Source organism: Artibeus jamaicensis, unplaced genomic scaffold (assembly GCF_021234435.1).
Source record: "Artibeus jamaicensis isolate MK-2021 breed Jamaican fruit bat unplaced genomic scaffold, CSHL_Jam_final contig_787, whole genome shotgun sequence".
NCBI lineage: Eukaryota > Metazoa > Chordata > Mammalia > Chiroptera > Phyllostomidae > Artibeus > Artibeus jamaicensis.
This window is the reverse complement of record NW_026521972.1, coordinates 2,198,291-2,224,722: the sequence shown is the minus strand read 5'-3', so window position 1 is coordinate 2,224,722 and position 26,432 is coordinate 2,198,291. Positions and strand designations below refer to the sequence as shown.

Sequence of the window (26,432 nt, the reverse complement as noted above, 5' to 3'; positions counted from 1 at the left end):
GGGCTCTCAGTTATATAGCCTTATGTGATTTTTCTGTTGAAAAACTTTATCTTTCTTTCCTTCTAATGTCTTTCTTTCTGGCTGGCTCCACACACATTGTCATTTCTTGAGACGCAGCATTCATTTTTGCGCTCCTCAGTCTGATTTAAGTCTGCCTTCTCCACCACGTGTGGGAGCTAACTCCATTTATTATACTGACTGCCAGAGTAAATTATGAACTCCATAGCTTTCCTATGTAAGCAACAAGTTTACAAATTAAATGGCAACTAGTTGGATTTACACAACTTCGTCAGACTTTGTGGATTCCACACTAAAGTCATGTTGATGGAAGCCATTTCTTGTTACAGAAAAGAATTTAGTTAGCTGACTCATATACCAATAAATAATAATACCCTAAAGATAAGATTTTTTAAAGTTTAATAAAATAAGATTAAACCAGGTTATTTATCAAACGCTCATGTAAGTCTTAGCATGTGCCAGCTACTCTTTTAAGTTCTTTACCTTTTGTGCGCTATTCCTATTAATAAATAAGGAAACTGAGAGGTTAAACAATTTGCCCCGATTCATGTAGCTGGTATGTAGCAGAGTCAGGATTGAAACTGGCAGTCTGACGATACCCTGTGTGCCCTTAAAAATAATATTAATTTCATAAGGTTGTATTTATCGTAAACCTAGATGTGGCTTAATGGGGATGTGGTTTATACAGTCTTCAGATCCAGAAGCCAGCACTGACTTCTATTTAACTGACGTTTCCATTAGGCACCGAGCTGTTTGCTGGCCTCTACAGTGACTACTGGGGCAGGGACGCGGCGGTGTTCCGGAGCATGGGGCGGCTGGCCCACATCCGCACCGAGCATGATGACGAGCGCCTGTTGAAAGGTAGGACTGAGGAGGAAAGAGCACGTAAATCAGAATCGAATGTAAATCTAGAATTCATGAGGAATTTGCCATTTCAGGGATAATAACTACAAGTGAAATATATATTTTTACAAATTTTAGGATTTTAAAAGTTAGTAATATTTTTTAATTAAAATATTATATATGTGTATATCATTTTATATCAGAATGATTTGGCTTTATTATAATGCCAAATTATAATTACAGCAATGATTAGAAATAAATATTCAGACCTGGCTGGTGTAGCTCAGTGGATTGAGTGCTGCGAACCAAAGGGCTGCTGGTTCAATGCCCAGTCAGGGCACATGCCTGGTTTGCTGGCCAGGTAACCACACATTGATATTTCTTTCCCTCTCTTTCTTCCTCCCTTCCTTGTCTCTAAAAATACATAAAATCTTTTTTAAAAAGGAATTGGGGTTCATATGGAGAAAGCAGAGCAAATGCATGAAAAGTAAAAATCCCTTTCATCCAATAAGTTGTTACATCATTTGGCATCATTTTGGATGAAATGATTGTTTTGCTCATTTTAATAGGATCACATTGCACTTTAGAGACAAATAAAATGCTAGGAAAATCACTAGCCACTCCTTGACATAGAATTCTTTGTAAGGAATTATTTATATGTGTTGGCACAGTGGGACATCTTCAGACTAAAACATCATTTCATGATGAGTGTTGCCATTATTCTCAGCCTTTTTATTAAGCTTTAAAGTGCACAGTTATTATTGACAGTGTGTCATTATTAAAATATTTCACCTTCCATATCAGTCAAAGTTTATTCCCTGAGAGCCTTTAGACTACAGACACAAAAACTAAAATTTTGTATTTTTAAATGAAAATGGTCTCTCATGAACTAGACTACTGTATAATTTATGAATTTAAAAATAGATTTCTTTACTAAAATATTTTGCATCTATTTACACTGACCTTTTTAAATGTATGGGAAGGAATTATTTATGGAGATTACCATTATGGTATGTCTAATGTGTCTTTCTATGAATGCTTTTTGAGTCTATAAAACATGGTGTTCAAAAATTTTTTCACCTTGACTATTATTTTCCAATTAAATTGTCCTCTGGTATTTCAAAGAAAACTTGTTTATCGTAAATGAAATGAAGATAGCGACATGATTTTTAACATTTAGTGTAAAATTTCAAAGAAAATAATTCTTCATAAAGAATAAAAATTAAACTAAATCTTTCATGGGATGTATAATTGATTTAAATAACTTACTATTTTTGTCATAATAGCTACTTTAATTTCCTTCTTTTTTTCCTTCTGTAGAACCAAAATTTGTAGGTTCATATATGATCGCTGACAACGAAGACCGAGATGACAACAAAGTGTATTTCTTTTTTACCGAGAAGGCCCTGGAGGCAGAAAACAATGCCCACGCCATTTACAGCAGAGTGGGGCGACTTTGCTTGGTGAGAAATGCGTTTCTCCCTCATTAAGCTTCCTTATATGATGATCTATGGTCAGGCCTTTGTTAATATTAGAGTAGGTTTTCACTTTATAAAATATTTGCCACTATTCTGTACAGTGTCTAAAATTTGTATTTACTCATCTTTATACTTGATATTCATTGAAAGTTTTCTCTTAGGGGAGCTTTGCATTTTGTATGATTTCCCCATTTTTAAAGCCATACTAAAGAAATAGAGTATTAATAAGTTGTTCTTCTTCCCTCACAGAAGTTTGAGCTCCATTTAAAAAAATTAACTTAAGCAATTTTTTTTAGTTTCTTTAGTCTACATTGTAAGTATTATAATTTACATAACTGTGTTTCAACAATGCAGTTGGCTGATTCAGTAGAAAAAAATGCATCTATAGTTTTTTGGGTGTTCAGATGGGTTGTTTGAGAGCTTTTAAAATCAACTGAAGCCCTGGCTGGTGTAGCTCAGTGGATTGAGCACGGGCCTGCGAACCAGACAATCACGGTTTGATTCCCAGTCAGGGTACATACTGGGGTTGCAGGCCGGTTCCCTGCAGGCCAGTTCCCAGCAGGGGACGCACAAAAGGCAACCACACATTGATGTTTCTCTCCCTCTCTCCTTCCCTTCCCCTCTAAAGATAAATAAATAAAATCTTAAAAAAAAATCAACTGAAGTAGCAATATATATTGAGAGAATGCTAATAATATAACAAGTGTAAAGATACTCTGATATTTAGGATATTTAATGAGTACATTTCAGAAGAAAGTTGTATATATGTCACTGTATACATATAGTATGTGTATGTGTGTACAAATATACATTACATGTTTTATGTGTGTTTGTGTTTATATATGTATATTTGAAGTTCTTTTTTCTAAAAGAAGAAAAACAAAAGTATGTTGGGATATTTTTGAGGTAAACAGTTTATTAATAAAATAATAAAGGTCACTGTATTATAAAAGTGACCACTACTTTATGTAGAAGAAGTTGCTCTATGAACATTTTTGAATACTCATAAAGTATATGTAATGGACCAGAGTGAAGTACGCTGTCCAGGTAGAATGTGTAAACCAAAAAACAAAATTATGATGAATTACATCTGTTATTATTTGAAATTTGTGCTAAATTTTCCATATTAAATGAAAAATGTGCATGTTTAATGACACAAAATTAGTTGTTGGTAAAAGTTCTGTAAGTGCCCACTGACCTACTCTTCGGTTTTCACAGAACGACGCAGGGGGGCAGAGAATACTGGTGAATAAGTGGAGCACTTTCCTGAAAGCGAGGCTGGTTTGCTCGGTACCAGGACTGAATGGAATTGATACATATTTTGATGAATTAGGTAAATATTGGGAGAATTAAATTTTACTCTTTGATGTAGATGCCACTCTATAACCCTCACCGTCTCTAGCACATGTGGAAAACTTGCTTTCTGCAGTGTTTGACTTCCAACTTGGAGCAGGTTTCTGTTCTCCCCTTGTGGCAAGGTCCACAGTGGTGGGCAAAGGAGTTACAGGAACAGAAAGAGACCTCAGTAGCTTAGTCAGCACTTAGTCCTTCCTTGAGGCTCAGCTCAAAGCCATGCTGAACAGCCAAGTGTTTCACTCTGTTGTGACTTACTCATAGTTATATGACTGCATGTGAAAATGTGTTTAATGAGTTCTAAACTATTTTGCCAACATATTTTCTTTACATGCAAAGAGAACTAAAAAGACTAAGCAATGTAATGGTCCTTAATTTTTCAGAGGACGTTTTCTTGGTGCACACCAGAGACCACAAGAACCCAGTGATATTTGGACTATTTAACACTACCAGGTGAGAAATTGTATGGTCAATAATATATTGTGGAACAACATATGCCTTCCCCTTCACTGTGTATCTTTCTTGGGAATACTATTGCCCTGCTCTTTCTCATTTTTGTGTTTCGTAAGTCACCAATTTCTCTTTGTTCTACTATATCTACCATTGTTCTTTCATTTTTAAAGTTACGATCTCAATCTAGATCTTTATTTGCTTTTGTTGGAAGTATTCCAGCATCCTCCTATGCTGATGGTTTCCTTCGCTCTCTGATCTGCAACAGAATGATTTTTTTTTTGCCATATAGTTTATAAGATAGTAGTTCCATGCTATAAGGATGGAACTACTTTTAGGATAAGTTTTTTACTGAGATCTATGTGGGTTAATAACATTATATAAGTTTCTGGTATAAAACATTATAATTCAATATCTGTATACATTACAGTGTATTCCACAACAAAAGTCTAATTTCCATCCATCACCATGTATTTGACCCCCTTTACCCAGTTTTCCCTCCCCGACTCCTTTTCCCCTGGTAACCACCAATCTGTTGTCTGTACCTACGGGTTTTTTTGGGTTCTGTTTGTTCATTTGTTTCTTTTTTGTTTTATATTCCACATGAGTGAAATCATATGGTTTTTCTCCTTTTCTGTCTGACTTCTGTGTGAATTTAACTCCAATGAGAAGGAAATAACTAGGATAATTCTTGTCATAGAAAACTGTCGTGGAAAATTTTCCAAGTCAGACTCTCAGAGCTATAAACCAATACCCACTCTGCTTTTGAAATACTTCCTATAAGGTCTCTGAAGTTCACTTTTGACAGGGTAACACTGTCACCGAATCTCAGTATCTACTTCATTAGGTCCTGTCGCTGCGATTTTGTTTATCTGATGCTTCTCTTGCTTCCAGTAACTTTCTTTTTCAACACTTCTTGTATCAGTTCTTCGGAACTTGTCAGTTTCCATCTTCAAGAAATAGTCCTTTGTTCTTAATCACAAAAGACTTTATTTACCCTTTGTTCTGGTTGTCATATTTCTATGTAGATTTACAGAGAACACCTGTTTGAAATTTGCCTTCCATGTTTAAAATTTACATAAGGTGCTCATATTTAGAATTTATACCTATTATTTTCCCTTTTCTATGTTTTTGTATTTTGTATGCATTGGGAAAATGAATCAGTTTGGTTGAAAGTATATGCGTGTGTGTATATATATAATTTCCCCTGTGTCTTTCCAAATAAGTCAGGGTGGAGAGAGATGATGGGAATGAGAAATGGAAAATATACCTCAGTTCTTGAGAAAGGGATCAAATGGTGTAACTCAGTTCCTCTTTTGCATTGCCTCGGCCTTAAATTGTGATATTATCATGTTTAACTTACTTGCTTAGTGTCTCTCCACAATGCTTTTGTTTAGTTTCCTAGCAGGTGATTTCATATGCTCACTTTGAAAAAAATAATACAGCTCTTTGAATAAGTTTCCTGATATTGTAAGGAGACCTTTTCTTCAACAGAGAAACATGGAAACAATTTTGTTGTCAATTGTTCCTTCACGCAAAGGAAAGTAGTCACTATAGATTGGTAATTATCATAGGCTATAGAAAAACTCTTACCTTTTTTAACCTTATCTTCTCCCTTAGGCCAGTGGAGATCTTATACATCACACAATAATTCTATGGCTTTACGTGATAAATACAATCTATGAGATACTCAGTATAGTTTTCTAAGGGTTAATCAGTTTGTAAGCTACTTTTCTAAATGATAGCATAATGGATCTGTCTAGATTTCAAAGACATTATTTTCTTCCATAATTTCAGTGGTGACTATTCAATATACACATAACAGTTTCCCAGCTGTTTCCTGACGTAAGAGTAGATATCCATAGCATGGTGATCAAAGGTTTATTGCCACTTCAGTTGGGAGACTACCTCTGGTTTTCTCACTATTGCAGGCATTTCCAATTGCTTCAAGGTGTGTTACAGAATGTGTGAACTGATGTTCTAAGACAGCATCGTAACTGCTGTTCTACAGGTGTCTCGGAGTGTAGGAACTTTCATATTCATAAAGAACTTTTCATTTTACAAAGTACTTTCACATTGATTATTTTAATTCGCACAATGAGGGGGCTAGGGAATGTGAGGATCTATTCATTTAGCTCGTGCCACACTAAGAAAAAGGCCAGAGTTTTAAAGCAGATCATTTAAATATGTCAGTTTGTAGAATTTTAATCCATATGCCCCCAGTAAAATATGCCCTAGTTAGTCACCTAATATCTTTATCCTCTGCAAATAGAAATTTTTATCTAAGAAATAATTTTAATTGCTCTTCTGTAGGTAAAGAATCTGGGTTCTATATAATTTAAATTATTTCCCCAAGATTAATCTATTTCCACCCCAGCACCATTTTCAGTGACCTCAAGGAATTAATATACAATAAGCTTCTTAATGTCTACATGACCCCAAGGTAAAGAATGGGACAAACGTGCCAGATTTTCATGAGACTTTAGCTTGCTGTTCACATAATATGCACTGAGAAATCTTAATAAATTTGAATAGAATTTGTAGCAATATTAGCAATATGATGATTAGGAGAACACTGTCTATTTTTCATATAGAATAACATATAAGGAGTTAAAACCTTAAAATGAATAATTCAGCTTGGGAATGAATCTTTTCAAATATTAAACCCATATAAACCCATCCTTAATAAAAAATATAAAAACACAATATAAACTTTAGCAATAATACAGTGAAGTCACACAACTATGTACTTTTTTATTCTGATGATGTCATTTTAAGTTATTATAATTATTAGGTAAATAAATATTAAGTTTGGAAGTTTTAATTTCTGAAACATTACAATAGTTAATATTTCTATAATATCCTGTGCTTAAGGGATCACAACATTTTTACCCAAAAGTTTTCATTCGTACAGGTAGTTTGGAGGGCTTGACTAGGTGACCTCTGAGTGAGTTCTATGACAGTGATCGTCTTTTTTTTTTTGTATTTTTCAGTAATATATTCAGAGGACATGCTATATGTGTCTACCATATGTCTAGCATCCGGGCAGCTTTCAATGGACCCTACGCACATAAGGAAGGACCTGAATACCACTGGTCACTCTATGAAGGGAAAGTGCCCTATCCTCGGCCAGGTTCTGTAAGTTTACGCATTTAACAAAATATTCTTATTTTTAAAGGCTTTTAATAATATCTAGTTCACTGTTTCAGATGCTTTACAAAACTTTGCATTAAACAGTTAAATCCTACATATACAAATATGCTTGCATAGTAAAGAAAAATCACTTCTTCTATCTAGTTACTGCCTGTTTGTTATTTAAATGATCTATGGTGGGTATGTCTTCATGGCATTATGAAGTATGTATTATTACTTTTGGCTATGTAACCCCACCTAAAATTTTATTTTTAAGGATGCTGGTGAGTATAGTAACAATCAATCAAAGGAGCATCATATTCCTCCCAGCCTCTCCAGGAGAGTTAGTGCCACATATAATTTCTGAGCAGGGCACATTTTTATATTCTAATATTTGGGTTCTATGCCAAACAAATATTTGGGTTCTGGGCTAGACTTTCTTCTTGATTCTCATTTTAGCATCTAAAAGCATCTCATTTACCATTCTTGCTGGCTCCTAGAAGTGCCAATACAGAAGCGTTGCTAGGGCACAGGAAGTTCCACCGCCTGATTCTGAACTAGTGCTACCAAGATTTTTCCTCGCCAGCCATTCAAACTTTTATGCTTTTAACTGCACACATATCTAAAAATGATGATGACCATGGTGATGGTGATGACAGTGATGACTTTGGAATCATGCATCCTGTGTGCAACTAAGTTGGAAAAATGTATGATCGTTTTATGAGCTACGTGATCCACAGAGAACAGTTAACTTGTCGTGCAAGTCAAAGTCTACTCTTTATGAGCAGCTGGTGAAAACCCGTCACTATGCTGATTCCACAGGTACTTGCAAGTCAAGTAGAAAATGCTTCTGCAGAGCAGAAATCCAAAGTGGAGACAAACCCTACCTCCATTAACGAGTGTAAGGCTTTACCATTTCAATCACTCCCTCTCACTAGCCTAAAATTATAACTTCCAGTAAGGCATAAAGTATATTTTATTTCACTCTATTGATTGAAATTACAATTTAAATGGAGAAAACTCACTCCTGTGGCTTTGCTGGAAAAGCTTCTTGAAACCACATGGTATTAAAGATTTGGAGGAAGTGACTGGTTACTGAACTGCTTCCAGGCTGGTCCAAAATGTTTCCAATTATATATCATGCAAGTGTACTCATGTGAAAAATTCAGGCCAAATTAAGAAATGCGGCCTCAACTTTTCAAACAAAGCATTAAAAATTCCCTCTTTGCAGAATCTGATTACTAAACTACTGTACTTATACTCTGAAGTGGAAATTTTTAAATCAAGATAACCATTGCAATTGCTGCTGATTCTGGAGAAAAGTATGCAAAATGAGGGAGTGCTTAATGACAAGCATGATTCAACAGTTAAAGGTACTCATTCCAAGAAGCAGCTATGGGGCTGTTGGATATTTATTTTTAGAGACAGCAATTTAAGAGTTGAGACATGTTTTAGCAAATATTTCTGGTTTTCGCAATTTATTCTGTCTAATCCATATAAAAACACTACAAATTCATACAGATTACAGTAGGACAAAGAGGGTTTTTCCTGAAGCAGTAACGGTGAAATTTGAACAGGTTCCCGTATTACAGGACTGAATCCTAGTTAGAGAGCCAGCGGGAACCTTCACCAGCGACCATCATGTCCACAGTGGAAGAGCTGCTTCGTGCTGCTGTGGGGAGGGGCGAAGATGGAGCACAACGAAGAGGCTTTTTGTGCTCCAAACTATGCATTGTTTACCTTCAAGTTTTAGTTTACAATGTAACCAAATGAATTTCAGAAAACAGGGGGAATAATTACAATACTTATGATCTTATACATTTTTACCACCTTCGAGTGGTACCAGTATCAAATATGTTGCACTTTTCCAGGATTTCACTACTTTCTGTGTATTTCTAATGTGTATTTTCACTATTTTCTGTGTATTTCTGTGTGTTTAAAATCATTCAGGATCTCCTTGCAATTTTTAATGTAGATTTCATCTCTGTAATGAAGGAACTAAATGTTTCTAAATGCACAGTTAATCAGTCCAGCATATCCACTTTTCTAATTCTTTAGAAAATGTTTCTAAATGCACAGTTAATGAATCGAGCATATCAAGCACTTTTCTAATTCTTTTCATTATTGGTTTTCAATTTGCTCTTTAGATTTAAGGCAGGAAAAATGACCCCATCTGCTTGTGTTTTAGTGTGCCAGCAAAGTGAATGGAGGGAGGTACGCATCCACCAAAGACTACCCTGATGATGCCGTCCGATTTGCAAGAAGCCATCCACTTATGTACCAGCCCATAAAGCCTGTCCATAAGAAACCAATACTGGTAAAGACAGATGGGAGATACAACCTGAAGCAAATAGCGGTGGACCAAGTAGAAGCAGAGGATGGCCAATATGATGTCTTGTTTATTGGGACAGGTAAAGAGGTTAGAGAGACTCGAGATATTTAAATTGAACCATGTACTCAATAACATTATTGATATTTAAAAAAACTACCTATCAACAAATCTCCTTTTGATATCTTATTACACACTGATGATTTGTTGCACTGGGAGGGAGGTTCTGGGGCAGTTCCAGCACCTAATTTGTAATAGATGGTCAACACTTAACACACTTGAACAAATGAGTAAGTGAAGGAGCAAATGACTGATGTTAATAAGCAATGCTGGTTCCCAGTAGAATTTATCACAGAGGAAGTAAGGTCTGTAGATGGTTCTCCTGCCATACCCCAGGCCATTGCCAACTTTGGCTGCCTAGTAAGGTCTCAAGAATTTTTTAATATCTGGGATGTTAGCTTCACCTAAACTTAAAATCACACATTTATCAGGCTCCATCAGAATCAGTCATTTGTACCAAACAGGCCAAGTGTTACTCATAGTGGACTTAAACATTTAGATCAAAGTTATAATATCTTGCATTACTAAAATAAGGTATAATAAATAAATATGCTAAAAGTGAAAATTTCAAATAAATCTATAATTTCAGTTAATGCCATACTTTAGATCTAGCTTGTAAAAGAGAACTTGGAATGTTTCAGCATCCAGAGTAATACATAGAAAATTTTATCAAGCACTTTCAAATTTTACAGTCACTCAAAATGTTTTTAAATGATTTTTTCTTTCTTTTTTCATATGCATTATAATAATTGCTACAGCAGTTGCTATTTAAAGAGCAAGCATTCTATCATACATAACTTTAATCATAGGCATATAATTCTAAAGAGACATCACGTATGCCCAAATCAGGCATCAGGTTATAATATTAATATTAGTATGTGGGCTTTTGCAGTCATACATTTTGAAAAAGCAAACATTGAAATCAGGAAACATTCATCTGATTTCCAGAAATTGAGCTCTGGTGCAGGCTACATTTTATCTATTTATTTTAGGAGATTAATGTTAATAACGTGCTCTGGACTGTGGGATCGAGATTAACAAAGCATCAGATTTCTTTAACAAACTTAAATTACCTCAGCCATGAATTCAGTCATAATGGCATCAACAGAGTTTTTAAACGGGTTCTATAAACAAGATCATATTTGATAAAGTCAATTGTGGAAAAAAATGTGTTATTTTTAAATGTCCTAGAAAGTAATCCAAAAATATTTTTAGAAATATTTTCTTGTTAGATTAACCAAAGCTATTTGAGAGAATTTCAGGAATATCAGGCATATACTTATGTTATGAAAACCATGTGTAACTCATAATCATATTGTACCACAGCTTTTCAACACAAAAGAATGTATTTGATAAATGTGTGAGGAATACAACATTGGAAAATCCTACAAATGACAGTTACTTTCCTCTGAGTTTACCAGATACATGCTTTAATATTATCTATCTATCTATCTATCTATCTATCTATCTATCTATAGAAGGAGTCCTATTGCAAAATCAGTGGCAAATTAATAATTTGTTTCATCTTTACTTTTTTGCTTGATGTAATAGTAGTTGTAGGATATTTAATGAGTGTGCTTGGTTATAAAAATTTGTCATTGTAACTAACAAGTGCAGAATATCTGGAATAATACAAATTAGGCATGCTTTTAAAGCATGACTGTAAGTGTATAAAATTATTGATAACCATGGAAGCTAAGTGATTAGTACAGGAGCACTCATTACACTCCTCTCTCAACCACGTATCTTGAAATGTCTCTTATTAAAAGTGTGCGTGTGTGTGTGTGTGTGTGTGTGTGTGTGTGTTACCATAGTGTGTTGTTTCCTAGTGTTAAAACTCTATTTTCTTACCTGGAAATGTGCTTTATGTAAAAAATTGTGTTTCATCATACATCACAGAAGAAACTAAAATAATTTGTCTGTTTTCTTCCAAAGATATTTGGACTCCTAACCTTTAATTGGATTTTTGAATCAAGTTATTTAAACAATAATTATGTGTAATTTATGGAGGGTTTTTTGGGGCTAGGCATATAGAGTTATTATTTTTTCTAATTAAAATATAAATATGTAACTAGTATAAGATATTAAATGCATTGTTTTAACCAGCAGTGATTAAATACTTCATGCATCTAGATTTCAAATCTTATTTGAACCCATCATCCCTAAGTGGTTTTGAATTGTTTGAAAACCAGATTGTAACAAAATGTCTAGTTTATCTCTCTCTCTCTTTTTTCTTACAGATAATGGAATTGTGTTGAAAATAATCACCATTTACAACCAAGAAACCGAATCAATGGAGGAAGTAATTCTAGAAGAACTTCAGATATTCAAGGTATTTTTGGTAAAAAAAAAAGTATCTATCTATCTATCTATCTATATATATATATGTATATATATAAATAATATATATATAGCCAGCATTTATGTATTACAGACAATTCCAAGTGAGTTGTGAAAAGGAAAGACATTATGTCAGGGTTTCTTTTTCTAACAGGCATGTTGTGAATTCAGAGTGATTTGAAGTGAGGAATGATTTAAAATCCTGTTGCATTTTTTATTGTCATAGACTGTTCAAATGAAGAGGCCAGTAATTGCCTAGCATGACAAGAATTTCAATATTACATATGAATTCCAGAATCATTATTGCAAAGTTTCCTCTTGTATAAAAGTCTAATAAAAACAGAGCATTAAAATATAACAGTAGGTTTTGTGCTGGAGACACTGTGGGGTGATAAGCAGGTTATAGCATGTCAGTTACACAGGGAATTCACTAAAAAAAGAAAAACTCAATGGAAAAATTAGACATGACAAAAACAATTGTGTATCCTTCTACCCACACGTGCACACAGAGTCAAGTCTCCATACTTGTGGCAGTTTTGTTCTTTAAGAGACCTTGAACACTGAATTGGTAAATGCCGGTCATTGCCCCTGGGAAAAATGGAGGTCAGTTCCTGTGAGTCTCTAGTCACAACTTTTTGCCAGTTGATCAATATATAACCTTGTTTAATGTATGTTTCTGTATAAAGACACATTACTTCATATATGTTGTTGGTCAATTCAGTTCACATTGAACTGGCGGCCAACTCACAGCTCTATGACTCACACCTGAACAAGGCTTATTTAACATGCTTAATTTCTCCATGAGGAATAACACAGCCTTTCAGAGCTTTGGGACCTCCTTATACAGCACTTCTGTACTGTACCTAGGGGCTGTTTTAAACATGAAAATTACCAGCAAAAAGCACAAAAATGTGGAAATTGTGTCATCAAATAAGGCTGTGAAAAGGACACTGGACACATGAGAGCTGAATCAGGACAGCAGCTTGCACGGACCTCAGCCCGGGCTGCGCACACCGGGCACCTCGGACTGCGCCCCTCCGCATGCACCGGTCTCTCAGCAACTGAAAACACCACAGATACTGAGAATGGGGCTACAATGACTTAGCAAGTAGGCAAATCTGCAGACATACAATCTATAAACAATAAAGATTTATTATATATGTATGTAATGAATATATATGAAAATATTCTTATTGATGAGAAACAGTTCATTTTACCTTGTCTGTCATGGAGATTAGATTCCCCCCAACCAGACCCAAAGCTAAACACATTTCTGTTTCAACCAGAGCAGCTATGCGCTTTTGCTTATTTTTCATATCGGACCTCTGTATAAGAATTCATTTCACATCGGAGACCATAGTGCTCATGTTAACAGCGTCCACAACAGCATCTTGTTCATATTAAACCTTAAGAAACATTGTTGCCTGAATGAATAAATGAATGCATGTGTGTGTCATAAAGGGTTCTGTAGTTTAAACTATTTTAAAAAATTGACAAAGGAAATCAAATTTTCTCTTTCATAAAGTAATTCTTCTAAGAGTAATCAAATCATCCACAGAGTGAATCCCATCAGCCAATTGCTTCACTTGCAGAGTGAACCAGAGTTCGTGGTGTCCCTTAGAGACACTGTAGTCAGCACCACCACCCCTAGAATAATGCACAGGCTCTCACGGCTCTGCTGTGGAAGGCACTTCCTTTGGAACAGTTCTGAAACAAGGAGGTTATTCATCCTGTTCAAAGCATCCTGGGTGCATTGCAATTAACCGCAGTAACTCCAACAGAAATGCTTTGTTTAGGTTTGGATTAAAACAATTAAAGATGACATGGTTTTTATAGCAATAACACCTACATGATGACATAATAACTGTTTTACTTTTAACAGTTCAAGTACTGTATAAGAAAAATGAAACTCCAACTTGATTATTTTATTTAAAGATACCCAAGTCTCCAAAGCATGAATAATATTTAAATGCAAATACAAAAAGTACATTCCAAAACAAATAAGTAAGCTGCTTAAATTCTCCACTACTTTTCTCAGCTACATATCTGTCTCACTCTTTTAGAAAAGGTTTTTAAATAGAAAGCTCTATTTTAATATTTATATTTACCTATCAATTTGCTAAAAAGAAATCTGTAGATTGCTTGGCATAGAACCACTCACATATAATATATGATTTCAGGAGATTATGGCCATAGTAAGGCATGTTCTTATATTTTCTTTACTAAAAAGGAAACATTTTAATTTTTCAGGATCCAGTTCCTATTATTTCTATGGAGATTTCTTCAAAGAGAGTAAGTTGTGTGTTTGTGTGTTTTGTATGGAGTTCAGGTCAAAGGATAGAGTGCAAGTACATGTGCTTCCTTCCATCTGAACAGGTTACAGTTTTATTCTAACAAGAAATATATAGTGATTCACATGCAATAAATTTTTGTTTATTTTTTTAAAGGGAAGAACCCTGGCTGGTGTACTCAGTGGTTTGAGCGTGGGCCTGCGAACCACACAACTGTGGTTCGATTCCCAGTCAGGGCACATGCCTGGGTTGCAGGCTGGTTCCCTGCAGGCCAGTTCCCAGCAGGGGACGCACAAAAGGCAACCACGCATTGATGTTTCTCTCCCTCTCTCCTTCTCTTCCCCTCTAAAGATAAATAAATAAAATCTTTAAAAAAAATAAAATAAAGGGAAGATGTGAGTCCATTTACATCTACAATTACATGGTATTGTCCCATACTGCTTTGCTAATAGTTTTGCAGAAATAATGGTAACACAAAAAATTTGGGCAGGAAACACAAACCTCCATTCCATTTTACTGGGCCTAGTTTCCAGTGTAAATGTCTCAGAAATAGTTGCATACATTCCTGAAATTTACTAATAAATAACCCTTTTTGTTTAGGCAAATGGGAACACACAATGCTACTTGTTCTGCTACTTGTCCTTTTTCCTTAACAGCACATCTTGCAGTTAATTCCATGCTATTCCATGCATATCTGTCTACATCACTCTTCTAAATGTGGTGTGTCAGTGTACACTGTCAGTGGGAATGGAAATTGGTGCAGCCACTATGGCAAACAGTATGGAGGTTCTTTAAAAACTTAAAGATAGCATTACCATATGTTCTAGTAATTTCACTTCTGGGCATTTATCTGAAGAAAATAAAAGCACTAACTCAAAAAGATGTCTGCACTCCCTGTTCATTGAAGCATTATTTTCAATGACCAAGACATGGAAACAGCTAAAGTTCCCATCAAAGTAAGATTGGCTAAAGAAGACATGATACATACTATATACAATGAAATATTATTCAGTCATGAAAAAGGAAACCTGCCGTTTGTGATGCCATTGTTGGTGCTTGCGGAAATTATGCTAAATGAAATAAGTCAGAGAAAGACACAAACACCATATGGACTCACTTAGATGTGAAAAATTTAAAAGCTTATAGGAACAGAGAACAAATTTGTGGTTGCCAGAGGCTTGGGGTGGGGTAAACAAAGTGGGTGAAGATAATCAAAAGGTACAAACTCCCAGTTATAAAATATGAAAGTCCTAGGGATGTTATATGCAGCATAGTGATTATAGTTAATATCGTATCAAATATTTGAAAGTTGCTAAGAGAGGAGATCTTAAAAGTTTTCATTACAGGAATAAAGACTTTGTACCTGTGTGTGGTGAGAGACATTGACTAGATTTGTGGTGACAATCAATTGGTAATATGTAAGATATTGAATCCTTACATTGTATACCTGAAACTAATGTAACATTGCTTGTCAATTATATCACAATTTTACAAATGTAAAAATAGATGATTGTATTATTTAACCTCCTACAGAACATCTCTATTGATCTTTTAAAAAGACCAACAATATTAGATGATCAAAAAGTGTTTCTACTTAGAAAATAATAAAATAATAGTCAACTACTTGAGAACTTGTCAAGTCACCCTAGCAATTTTGTTACTCATGCATCCAAGTCTATAAAGGTATTTCATACCTTGGAGAAATTAAATATCAATGTTTCATTTATCTATCCTGAGGAACTGCAGTCATTTAAGTGAACATTCAAGGAGGTCATGGTGTGTAAATGTGAACATCTAACTGTGAGAGCTCAGTGAGAGTTGTCTCCGGTTCTACTAGTGGTCTCTCTCTCCTTCAATGTCTATAGCAACAGCTGTACATTGGATCTGCTTCTGCTGTGGCCCAAGTCAGATTTCATCAGTGTGACATGTATGGAAGTGCCTGTGCAGACTGCTGCCTGGCTCGGGACCCTTACTGTGCCTGGGATGGCATATCCTGCTCCCGGTATTACCCAACAGGCACACATGCAAAAAGGTGAGACGGTCCTTGATGGGGTATTTCCCTTGTTTAGGAAAATGCTAACACTTTTTTTCTTTCTGCACCCATTCCATGAACATAACCATGTTACTTTGTTTAGATTAATCATCAGAGTCATATTTTATGCATAATATAAGCTTTGAAAACTTATTTTTTTCCCTAAAAGTAACTCCCATCAATTATTGTGTAGAAACTGGAGCTGAGCGTTGCTCCTGGATTTTAGTTTTTCTACCCAGGTTTGAATCAACTCTTTCCTTTTCTGAAACTTTCACTGCAAGACATGAAACCAGTTTAGAGAACTTAAAATGTGGAAATTGCAAGCCACCTCACATGAGGCATTCAAAGACTTAAAAGGAAAATAAATAAATAAATTCTGTAATACATCCTGAATTTGCCCCAGGTCCTCTCGGGCAGCTGGTCTCCATTTATTTCATTTTGAAAGTGAATATTTTAACTCCTAGGCAAATGCGTGACCTGTATAATTAATGAAACATGTGATTTAATTCAACACAAATGAAAGGTACTGAAAGACCTCCAAACTCTAATGTCTACAGTTCAGCAAGGTCATTGCCACTTGTTAGAGAAGGTAAATCTCATGATTCTTTGAACAGGAGATCTTGAAGTGTAGCATGTATTTTGAAGAATGAGACTATTTCTTCACTTGAGCCATATGAAATTTGGGGGAAGAAAATAAAAGGGAATATTTTTGTTTAATTTAGAACAAGAAATTATTTTTTTCTCTTAACAAAGTGACCAAAGATAACAAAAAGCAAAAACAGAACGATATATAATTTCTTTGCTGAAAAGCAATTTTTGTTCACATCAATTATTGTCTTTCACTTTGGGTTACTTTTCTTTAAACCTTTTTCAAAATTTAATTCAACCCAATTTAATATAGTTGTTATTTTTACAGGTCCATATATATAGTAGAATCTCATTTAAAAAAACTTAGTCACTAACTTGAGTCTTTTGTTAATTTGACCTTAGCTAAATTAGCATTTCAATGAGGAAAGGAAGGATATGCTTAGCAGAGAGTGAAAAGATGCTTTCAGAAGACATTTATGAACTCAACCATTTACTAACTGTATTAAAGAATTGGGCAAGTTGATTATATACTAATACTTACTGATATTCTAAAACAATTCTTAGAGAATGTAGCCATTATTACTTGAATATATTATTTAATGGCTTATTCACCCATGAAGGCAGTTACTGTACTATATGTGAGGGTAATAGAGAAACAATCACAGCCCCTTGTCTATAGAAAATAATATGAAGTGGAGAATGGAATTGTAAATACATAGCTCACTATTGGGTACTTACTAGGTATGAGGTACTTGACTAAGTGAAATATGCATAAGATACTATTTAATTCTCAAAGAGCCAAAACTTTGTACTCAATCTTAAAGGTAGAGATATAAAGTCATTCCAGTTAAAGAGAACTAATTGTTTGTACAAAGGCATAGAATGTTTAGGAAAAAGCTTATAGTTCCACAGGTTAGGAGTGAAGTAGCAAGAGCTGAGGGTGGAAAGCTAATTTGTGTATTATTATTAGTGACCATAAAAATGTTTAGAAGCCTTGCAACAAATACTTGTGAATAACAAGGTTTTTTTATTAGGCATTTAATAATGATGATGAATTTTAACTGAGCAGTTTTCATTGCTAAATATTTCTTGCTATATGGTTCATCTTGTACGGGTGTACAACCAAAAGCTTGATAATATATTTAAAAAGGGTTGGACAAAAAGTTATTTAGCAAAAGTTAAATAAATGGGCAAATGTGTAGACAGGAAGGCGTGAAACGCTGGAGTCAGGAGCCACACTCGTGAATGAATTAGTTCAGTTCAGTGACATGTAAGGGAGATCTTTCAAGTGGTGTCAGATTCTTTTAACCATCACTCACCCCTGGAGGAGGACGTTTTGGATAAGTTCCAGTACATGAAGGGAAAATAGTTTGCTTTTATAGCAGATCATTTTGCTTCAGACATGACTACCAGTACAACTTTAAAACTGGTCATTAAAATAAATACTTTTCTGTTCAGAGAGTGAAAATAAGTCAAAAGAGGAAAATCATTAATTCACAAACCAAAACACTTGTTTAAAATAATCTTCCAAAATACACTAATTTATACAGTTAGGTCTTTTTCTTTCTCCTTGCTCTTGTAACTTGTCTATTTCCAGCATTTTCTTTTAAAAAGTTTCTAAGAGGCAAGAGATATAAGAAAACTAGACAACCTTAAGAATAAAAGGCAAATGTGGGTAACTTTTCTGAAACTCCTGAGCATTTACATTCCTTTTTAAATGCTGACATAAAGGACAGCTATACTAGGAGAGTATAAAATGAAAACAGTTGCTGGACAGGTAGCTCAGCTGGTTGGAGCAGAGAGCTAGAGTTGCAGATTCGATCTCCTGGCAGGGCACACACAAGAAGCAAACAATGAATGTATAAATAAGTAAGTAAGTGGATCAACAAATCAATGTCTCTGTCTTTCTCTCTCTAACACTCATTCTTTCTCTCTTTTTCCTGTTCTCTCTCTCTCTCAAATCAATAAATAAGAAAAAATTTTTAAATGAATGAAGGCTTGGAGAATGTGATTTCTTTCCCTGTTAATGTGTGTTTCCAGTAATTTTATTTTTTAGCCTTAAAATATTTAATTTATTTGTTTTTAGAAAAAGGAGTAGGGAAGGAAAGGAGAGAGACACATCAGTGTGTGGTTGTCTCCCATGCACCCCCTACTGGAGACTTGGCCTGCAACCCAGGCACGTGCCCTGACTGGGAATCAAACCTGTGACCCTTGGATTCACAGCCTGGCACTCAATCCACTTAGCCACACCAGCCAGGTCTATTTTTTAAAAAAAATTTAAGTAGGTTTTATTGATTATGCTATTATAGTTGTCCCATTTTTTCCTCCACTTTATCCCCCTCTGCCCTCCCATCAGAATTCTACCCCCTTAATTCATGTCCATTGGTCGTACATATAAGTTCTTTGGCTTCTCCATTTTCTGTACTAATCTTAACCTTCCCCTGTCCATTTTGTAGCTACCAACTTTGCTTCTTATCTCTTGTACTTTCTCCCCCATCCTTCCCCCACACCCTCCCTGCTGATAACCCTCCAGGTGATCTCCATTTCTGTGAATCTGTTCCTGTTCTAGTTGTTTGTTTACTTTGTTTTTTTATTTTTCTTTTTTAGGTTCAGTTGTTGATACTTGAGAGTTTCTTATCATTTTACTAATAGTTTTGGTCTTCTTTTTCTCAGATAAGTCCCTTTAACATTTCATAAAATAAGGGCTTGGTGATGATGCACTCCTTTAACTTGACTTTATCTGAGAAGTACTTCATCTGCCCTTCCATTCTAAATGACAGCTTTGCTGGATAAAGTAATCTAGTTTGTAGGTCCTTGCTTTTCATCACTTTGAATACTTCTTGACAACCCCTTCTAGCCTGCATAGTTTCTCTTGAGAAATCAGCTGATAATTTTATGGGAATTCCTTTGTAGATAACTGTCTCCTTTTCTCTTGCTAATTTTAAGATTCTCTCCTTATATTTAATTTTGGGTAATGTAATTGTGATGTGTTCCTCCTTGAGTCCGACTTCTTTGGGACTCTCTGAAATTCCTGGACTTCCTGAACTTCCTGGAAGTCTATTTCCTTTGCCAGATTGGGGAAGTTCTCCTTCATTATTTTTTCAAATAAGTTTTGAATTTCTTGCTGTTCCTCTTCTCCTTCTGGCACTTCTATGATTTGGTTGTTGGAACATTTAAAGTTGTCTCAGAGGTTCCTAAGCCTCTCCTCATTTTTTTGAATTCTTGTTTCTTCATTCTGCTCTGGTTGAATGTTAACTTCTTCCTTCTGTTCCGTATCATTGATTTGAGCCCCAGTTTCCTTCCCTTTACTGTTGGTTCCCTGTATACTTTTCTTTATTTCACTTCACATAGCCTTTACTTCTTCCTCTATTTTGCAGAGTCTGGCAGTGTGTCTTACTCCTCAGCCATTCCTCCCAGTTTATCACCATGGGAATGGGGGACACCCAGCCTGCCAGCCTCAGCCTTATTGTATGTCCATCCTCTCTGCCCCAGCTGCTCACCTCTGCTCCTCCCATCAGTCTGGGTGAATGTTTCTTCTTTAACTCCTTGGTAGTGGGACTTCCATATAACTTGATTTTCTGGCAGTTCTGATTGTTTTTTTTGTTTTCATATTTGTTGTTCTTCTTTTGGTTTATGAGGAAGCAAAGTGTATCTACCTATGCCTCCTATTTGGCTGGAAGTCTGTTTCCAGTCATTTTAAACAGATTTTTGCATGGTTATTATTCACATTACTTATCTAGAATTATCTGGTTGTAATTCCCTATTCTCACATCACTTGTATAATACACATGATACAACATCATTTCTGCAAAGTGGAAACTATTCTCCTTTCAGTAATTTATCCCTGCTCTGTTATTCCTCATTGCTCAACACTTTGGATGTTGAACACTTTGGATTCCCAATACAAAGAAGTACTCAGTGCTGTGGAGGTTTAGCAAAAGCAGTTTAAATCTTACCTGGAGCTGCCACCAGTTGTATAATCACTGTACATGTTAGTATAAATTAATATGGGACTGTAAAACTTTTTACTTTTGCTTTTTACTCTTTTGTCAACTTCTATTTTCAGTTCAGCTCAACAGAATGATCTATGTGGTAGACTTAATCTTAACTTTGTAAAATCTCCGGTCTGTAGGTAAAGTTTTCTAAATAGCAATAGTTATTTTTTTTTTTAAAAAAACATGCTTTTAAACATAGGTCACAATCCTAAAATTGATTGAAAGTGTTCATCTGCCCTAGCTTTCAGTATAAAGAAATACTTAAATAATTGTTAAGAATAGAGTTCTTAACTAAAACCTGAACTCTCATGGGAGACTGAATTCCATCTCTTGAAACAATGTCCCATTATCAGTACGCTGAAGCATTGAAGGGGACCTAGAATGAAAAATATTGAAACTGGTATAGATATTAGGTGTGAGAACAATTTTGTCCTACAAAAGAGGACACGTGGAACCAGGAAATGGGAGAAATACGCCTAAGGTCACATAGCATGTGAATGGTGGTGTAGGGACTTGAATCTGGTTCTCTTGTCCAAACGTTATCATTGCATATGGTCGAAGCTTCTCTTCGTCACTTAGGAAACCTCCCTGTCTCACTCTCTGGCGAAACTTCTGCTTTGCCTTCTGCTTTTCCTAAGATCTTGAAGAAATGCCATGATTTAGAGAAGCAAGTGGTATTTTCTGCTTTATGTAATACTTCTATTTTTATCTCTAATCTGAGTTAATATGCTAAAGATTTTTATTTAAAATTCCTATACCAAAAATGATAATTTCCATTGTTTATTTCCTCAGAAAGCTGCTTACAATTTTAAAGCAAGATACATAATTAGGAAATTCTTCTTAATAAAAATGTCATTTCTCAACTATATATCTAAACAATCTGTAAAATATGAAAATATACTAGAAATGATCCTGATTTTAATAGAGAGCCTTGCAGGATATCCTGTTAAAAATATATAACACACCACCACATTAAATAGAAGCATATGATTTCTACATATGATATCCAAATAAAGGAAGTTAAATATGTTATTAGTTTATCTTTTTGAATAGCAACTGTGTTTGTACTAATTATTCACGATGGCTATAGAAAAAACATTTGGATTCAAACACCTTTTTTTACATATACTTCATTACATAGGAGTTTTATATATGTTTGCCTCAAATTCCACGCTTTCTCTGCACACATGCCTTACCACCCGACACTCATTTCAAATCAGGTTTCCTATTGAACTAAATTTTAAATGAAATGAAAGAGAACTTTCTTGAATTATTGTTTCAGATCCAGAATTCAAACTAATGTGAACATTTAAAGAACAGTTTTAGAAGCATCTTATCCAATGAATAATATATTATTCAGTAGAAATATTGAAATGAAACTTGTATTTTATCCTTGCTTTGTATGACCAATCAATTTTTTTCAGTAGCAAAATACTACTTGAATTTTTAATGCAGTTGGCTATATTTTAAAGTCTGGAAAATTGAAATCTGAGCATCTCCTAAACACATTTACTTTCTTTCAGGCGGTTCCGCAGACAAGACGTTCGGCATGGAAATGCAGCACAGCAGTGCTTTGGGCAGCAATTTGCCGGTAATCCACAGAAAATCGATTGTGATGGGCTACTTAGAGTGCACATCGAAGAGAAACTGTGAACTTCTTAAAAAGGGTCCTTGTTTTCTTTGTGGTCGATATACACACAAGTGCAGCGTCACTGAAAGTATAATTTTTTCTACCACATCGTTAAAATGTTGTGGATTTCACATGTAATTTTCACTTACTTAGGAAATTAAGTTTTATATTCCAACACCAACCTTCACTGTTAGTCTTCAAAAACAGGAGAATCCTAGAAGAGCAATGCTGCATATTTTAGGTGGCTGATGTGGGACTTCTCTTTCTACCTCAACAGTAGAAATATCACTGCCTCGTTATATAGCTTATGAACTTTCATCAAGAGTGGTCTCACTTGTGTTGTTACCTACTAAGTTGGGGATAGAATAAAGTGAAAAACTTTGACCCTTTCACTTGGTATAGAATAAGCTGAGAGCTGTGTTGGCTGTGCCGACAGGGGCTCCTGAGGAACAGGGTAGGTAGGAACAGTGCTGTGGCTCTCCACACCGGGGAGGGTGGCTGGTGAATGCTGTGCTTAGTGTCACCGAAGATGACAGAAGAAAGGGCCACCAGGACTGGGAGACCAGTGGTGTTTACACAGTTCCAGAAGTTGTGGTGCAGTAGTAGTTTGCTAGACTGTGGTTTGCAAGCCTCTGAGAATATTAGCTAGAGAAAGGCAGGATCTTAATCTTAGGGAAACTTAGGAGTCCATTGTCAAGGAGGACACAGGCATAGGGAAAAAAATTCTGGGGTCAAGTCACTGAATTTAACCTTGTTTAAAACAACAAGAAATAAATCCACTTGCTTTTATTCCCCACTGCAGTTAGGTATACTTACCTGTATGTAAATTTGGGTTCAAGTTCAGTGAGAGCCTTTCTGATCCAAGATACAGTTTATAATCAAGAAGCTCTGGTTCACAAAATCCTTAATTCAATTTCATGTTCTTTTCTTATTGCAGAAGCCCAGTACTTGGATAAGCGCAATCCCTTATTAGGATATCACTCACACTTTTGTTTATGGAGTGGCATATCACTCAATATCTGCTTTCTGTTTTTGTTTTAACCATGACTTTAGCCATATTCCTTGCTTGAACATTTGGTGCTCACCTTTCCTTGCTTATTTTGATAAGCACTTGCCACTGATTTCACATAAATTTCACACTGATGACCAATTTAACACGAATGCATCCGTTTACTGTCCTAATTGTCTTATTTCTTGCGACCAAACTTCCTTCTGTCCCATCCCATAGCCTGCTGTGTCTTTTTAATGTTGAGATTTGGGTATGCCATAAGTCTAATATTAAAAAAATTCCTTTAAATGAACTTTCATCAAAATTGCAATAAGTAATGAAAGTTGCCACTTTGCTGCAAAGATCTGAATAAATAAACTTCTGAAATAGTATCTCCCAAACTCAAAGTCTCGAGGCTGACGCTCACATTCACGTTGTAGGGGATGTCTTGGACATGACTGAAGAGCAGCTGGTATATGGCGTAGAGAACAACAGCACGCTGCTGGAATGCACACCGCGCTCCTTGCAAGCAAAAGTCATCTGGTTCGTACAGAGAGGACGTGACACGAGAAAAGAGGAGGTAATTCATAGCTGCGCATTCACACCGTGGAGTCTTTCATATGTGTGCAATTAGTGAATAGAGGATTATTTATTTGGGTGCTTAAAAATGTACAGTTTTGTACTATACGTGCCATTAAAAAGTGGGTTTATTATGTGTAATTTATATACATATAAAGGTTTTAAATATATAAACCCATAGATTTTTATATACAACTATATTCATATATATAATATAAGTAAGTTATATATACATATGTTTGTGTATATATATATATGTTGTATGTGTATATAATTTAGATCCTGGAAACTGAATTTTTATTCAGGAGGTACTTATAGCTTCATGATTATAGCATCATACTGTCAAAATGATAGTCTTAAGTTATACTGCCCAAGGCAGTTTTCCAGAAAAATAGCAAAATGAAGCATCATTAACCTGTGTATGTGACATATGGATCATTGGATTAAAACAATAACAACAGCAGCGATATTAACCCCTGTGTGATGCAGTTGTTAAATCATGTAGGAGACCTACACGGGGTCCACTGTTGTCCACAGGGAGCAAGAGAAAGGCACCAGCTCTTATGCTTCCCAAAGCAGGTTTAGTGGTGGGGATTATAGTTCTCTAATCATTTAAATAATAATAAAAGGACAAATCGGGCAACTTTTATAGACAGAAGGATAGGCAGGCTTTAAAATCCACATAGAGAATAGTCTGGAGGCGGACACTGGATAAAAAAATGTGAGTCTAGGGAGTCGGTGGCAGAGAGGAAGAGGCCAGGGGCATGAAGATTCAGGGAAAGTGGAGGAAGCTTTGCTGATGCTGATGTAGGCTTTGAACTCAATGTTCACAAAAGTGAAACTATAAAAATAGAAAGTAGAAGAAAATTTGCTTCTGTTAATGGTCTGTGATTGCCCTCGGTAAGGAGAAGGTTGCAAGTTGAATAAGGGAAAGAAAGTCCGGAGACCTGCCTTAGGACACGAGGAAGAGCCAATAGGGACATAATGGAGAGTGTGAGTGAGTGACATGCTTCCTTCCACCTCATCTTGGCGCTGGAGACCCAGCATTCATCACTGGAAGCCCAAATTATTGATTCTAAATATAGAACGCATGGACTTTGCATGCTTCCCCCCTAGCCTGTTGTGAGACTACAAACCCAATGTGATTTGGGTCCAAAATTATACAGTGCACTCTGAAAGATGATTAAATTTGTAAATCCCAGCTTCCTGGCATAGCTTTTGGAGAGGAAGGCACCTCAGTTTAACAAAGGCTATTAGGGATAATAGAAGAAGGCAATCAGGAAAGGAGAATTTGCCTAACTTTTATAATGTCATGAAAATAAACACATTTCTAAAATGTTATAGTATGTTTTTCTGAAATAAATTGTTGATTTAGCAGTAATATATTTTCCATTCCACAAATCTGAGATGAGGTTGTTTTTTTAAATTCCATCGTAACTCACTTGGCAAGAGAGGACCTCCTCCAGCTCAAAGACTTCAGAAGACAAAGTAATTCTTTCATCAGTAGTTTTCTCAGTTGGATTGTTCTGGTTCTAATTTGGAACTCAGCATAAACGGTCTTGTTTGGAAATCTTTACCAAAGAATTTTGACATGCTCCGTCCATCCCAATGTTCACTTTTAAGCTTCTTTCTCACATTGTTGAGATCATTACTTCTCCTTTACCCAAATTTTAGTCCCTATTTTGAACTACATTTAAATATCCCTGACTGATGTATTTACTGAGGGAGGGTTGAAATTTTGGATGCACTCTTTTCATTGAAAGTTTTGCCATAAGAAATTAAGAGACTACTTAATTTCTATAAACATAGCAATATATGTTTGTGTGTGTGTATATGTGTGTGTATATATATATATTCACAATATAAAATAAAACAAAGCAAAATTGTTAATTTCAACAGAGGCTGAAACTGTATATTATATACACAACCAAAATAACTTTGCATATGTGCCTTTTAAAGCTTTAAAAGTCTGTTTTGAGTATTTTTTAGAGTTTTTATTTAAAGGTCAGAGTTTTACTTAAAGACCACTCTGCACTTATTATAGTTACTATGAGGCAGCTAAGATAATTATTTTATTATCAGATTTTGACCATGGTGAAGGATGTTTCAGTCACCTAGTCCAGTCCTTTCCTCATATGCAAATGTTCTGTGGGGCAAGTGCCCCTGCCCGTGGCCATCGGGTTCATCAAGGACACTGCAAGCCACACAGAGTCATTTATCTGCAGCCAGACCACAAAGTTTGTAAAATTGATTGTCATATGTGTACTTTCCTTTTACTGAACTGAAGTTTTTGAATCTGGAGTATCTGCCTACAACTCCAATCTCA

At 35.4% G+C, this 26,432-nt stretch overlaps 1 protein-coding gene across 1 annotated transcript in view; it reads left to right on the top strand.

Moving 5' to 3' along the window:
• SEMA3E (semaphorin 3E) overlaps positions 1 to 26,432 on the top strand; it is a 248,810-nt gene that overhangs the window by 207,167 nt on the left and 15,211 nt on the right. Inside the window, exons 6-16 of the mRNA XM_053672814.1 lie at positions 760 to 879; positions 2,182 to 2,324; positions 3,558 to 3,672; positions 4,076 to 4,145; positions 7,136 to 7,280; positions 9,463 to 9,685; positions 11,904 to 11,995; positions 14,254 to 14,295; positions 16,160 to 16,326; positions 22,433 to 22,500; positions 23,968 to 24,107. Coding sequence (XP_053528789.1) covers positions 760 to 879; positions 2,182 to 2,324; positions 3,558 to 3,672; positions 4,076 to 4,145; positions 7,136 to 7,280; positions 9,463 to 9,685; positions 11,904 to 11,995; positions 14,254 to 14,295; positions 16,160 to 16,326; positions 22,433 to 22,500; positions 23,968 to 24,107 — 1,325 coding nt within the window. The remainder of the gene's footprint in view (positions 1 to 759; positions 880 to 2,181; positions 2,325 to 3,557; positions 3,673 to 4,075; positions 4,146 to 7,135; positions 7,281 to 9,462; positions 9,686 to 11,903; positions 11,996 to 14,253; positions 14,296 to 16,159; positions 16,327 to 22,432; positions 22,501 to 23,967; positions 24,108 to 26,432) is intronic.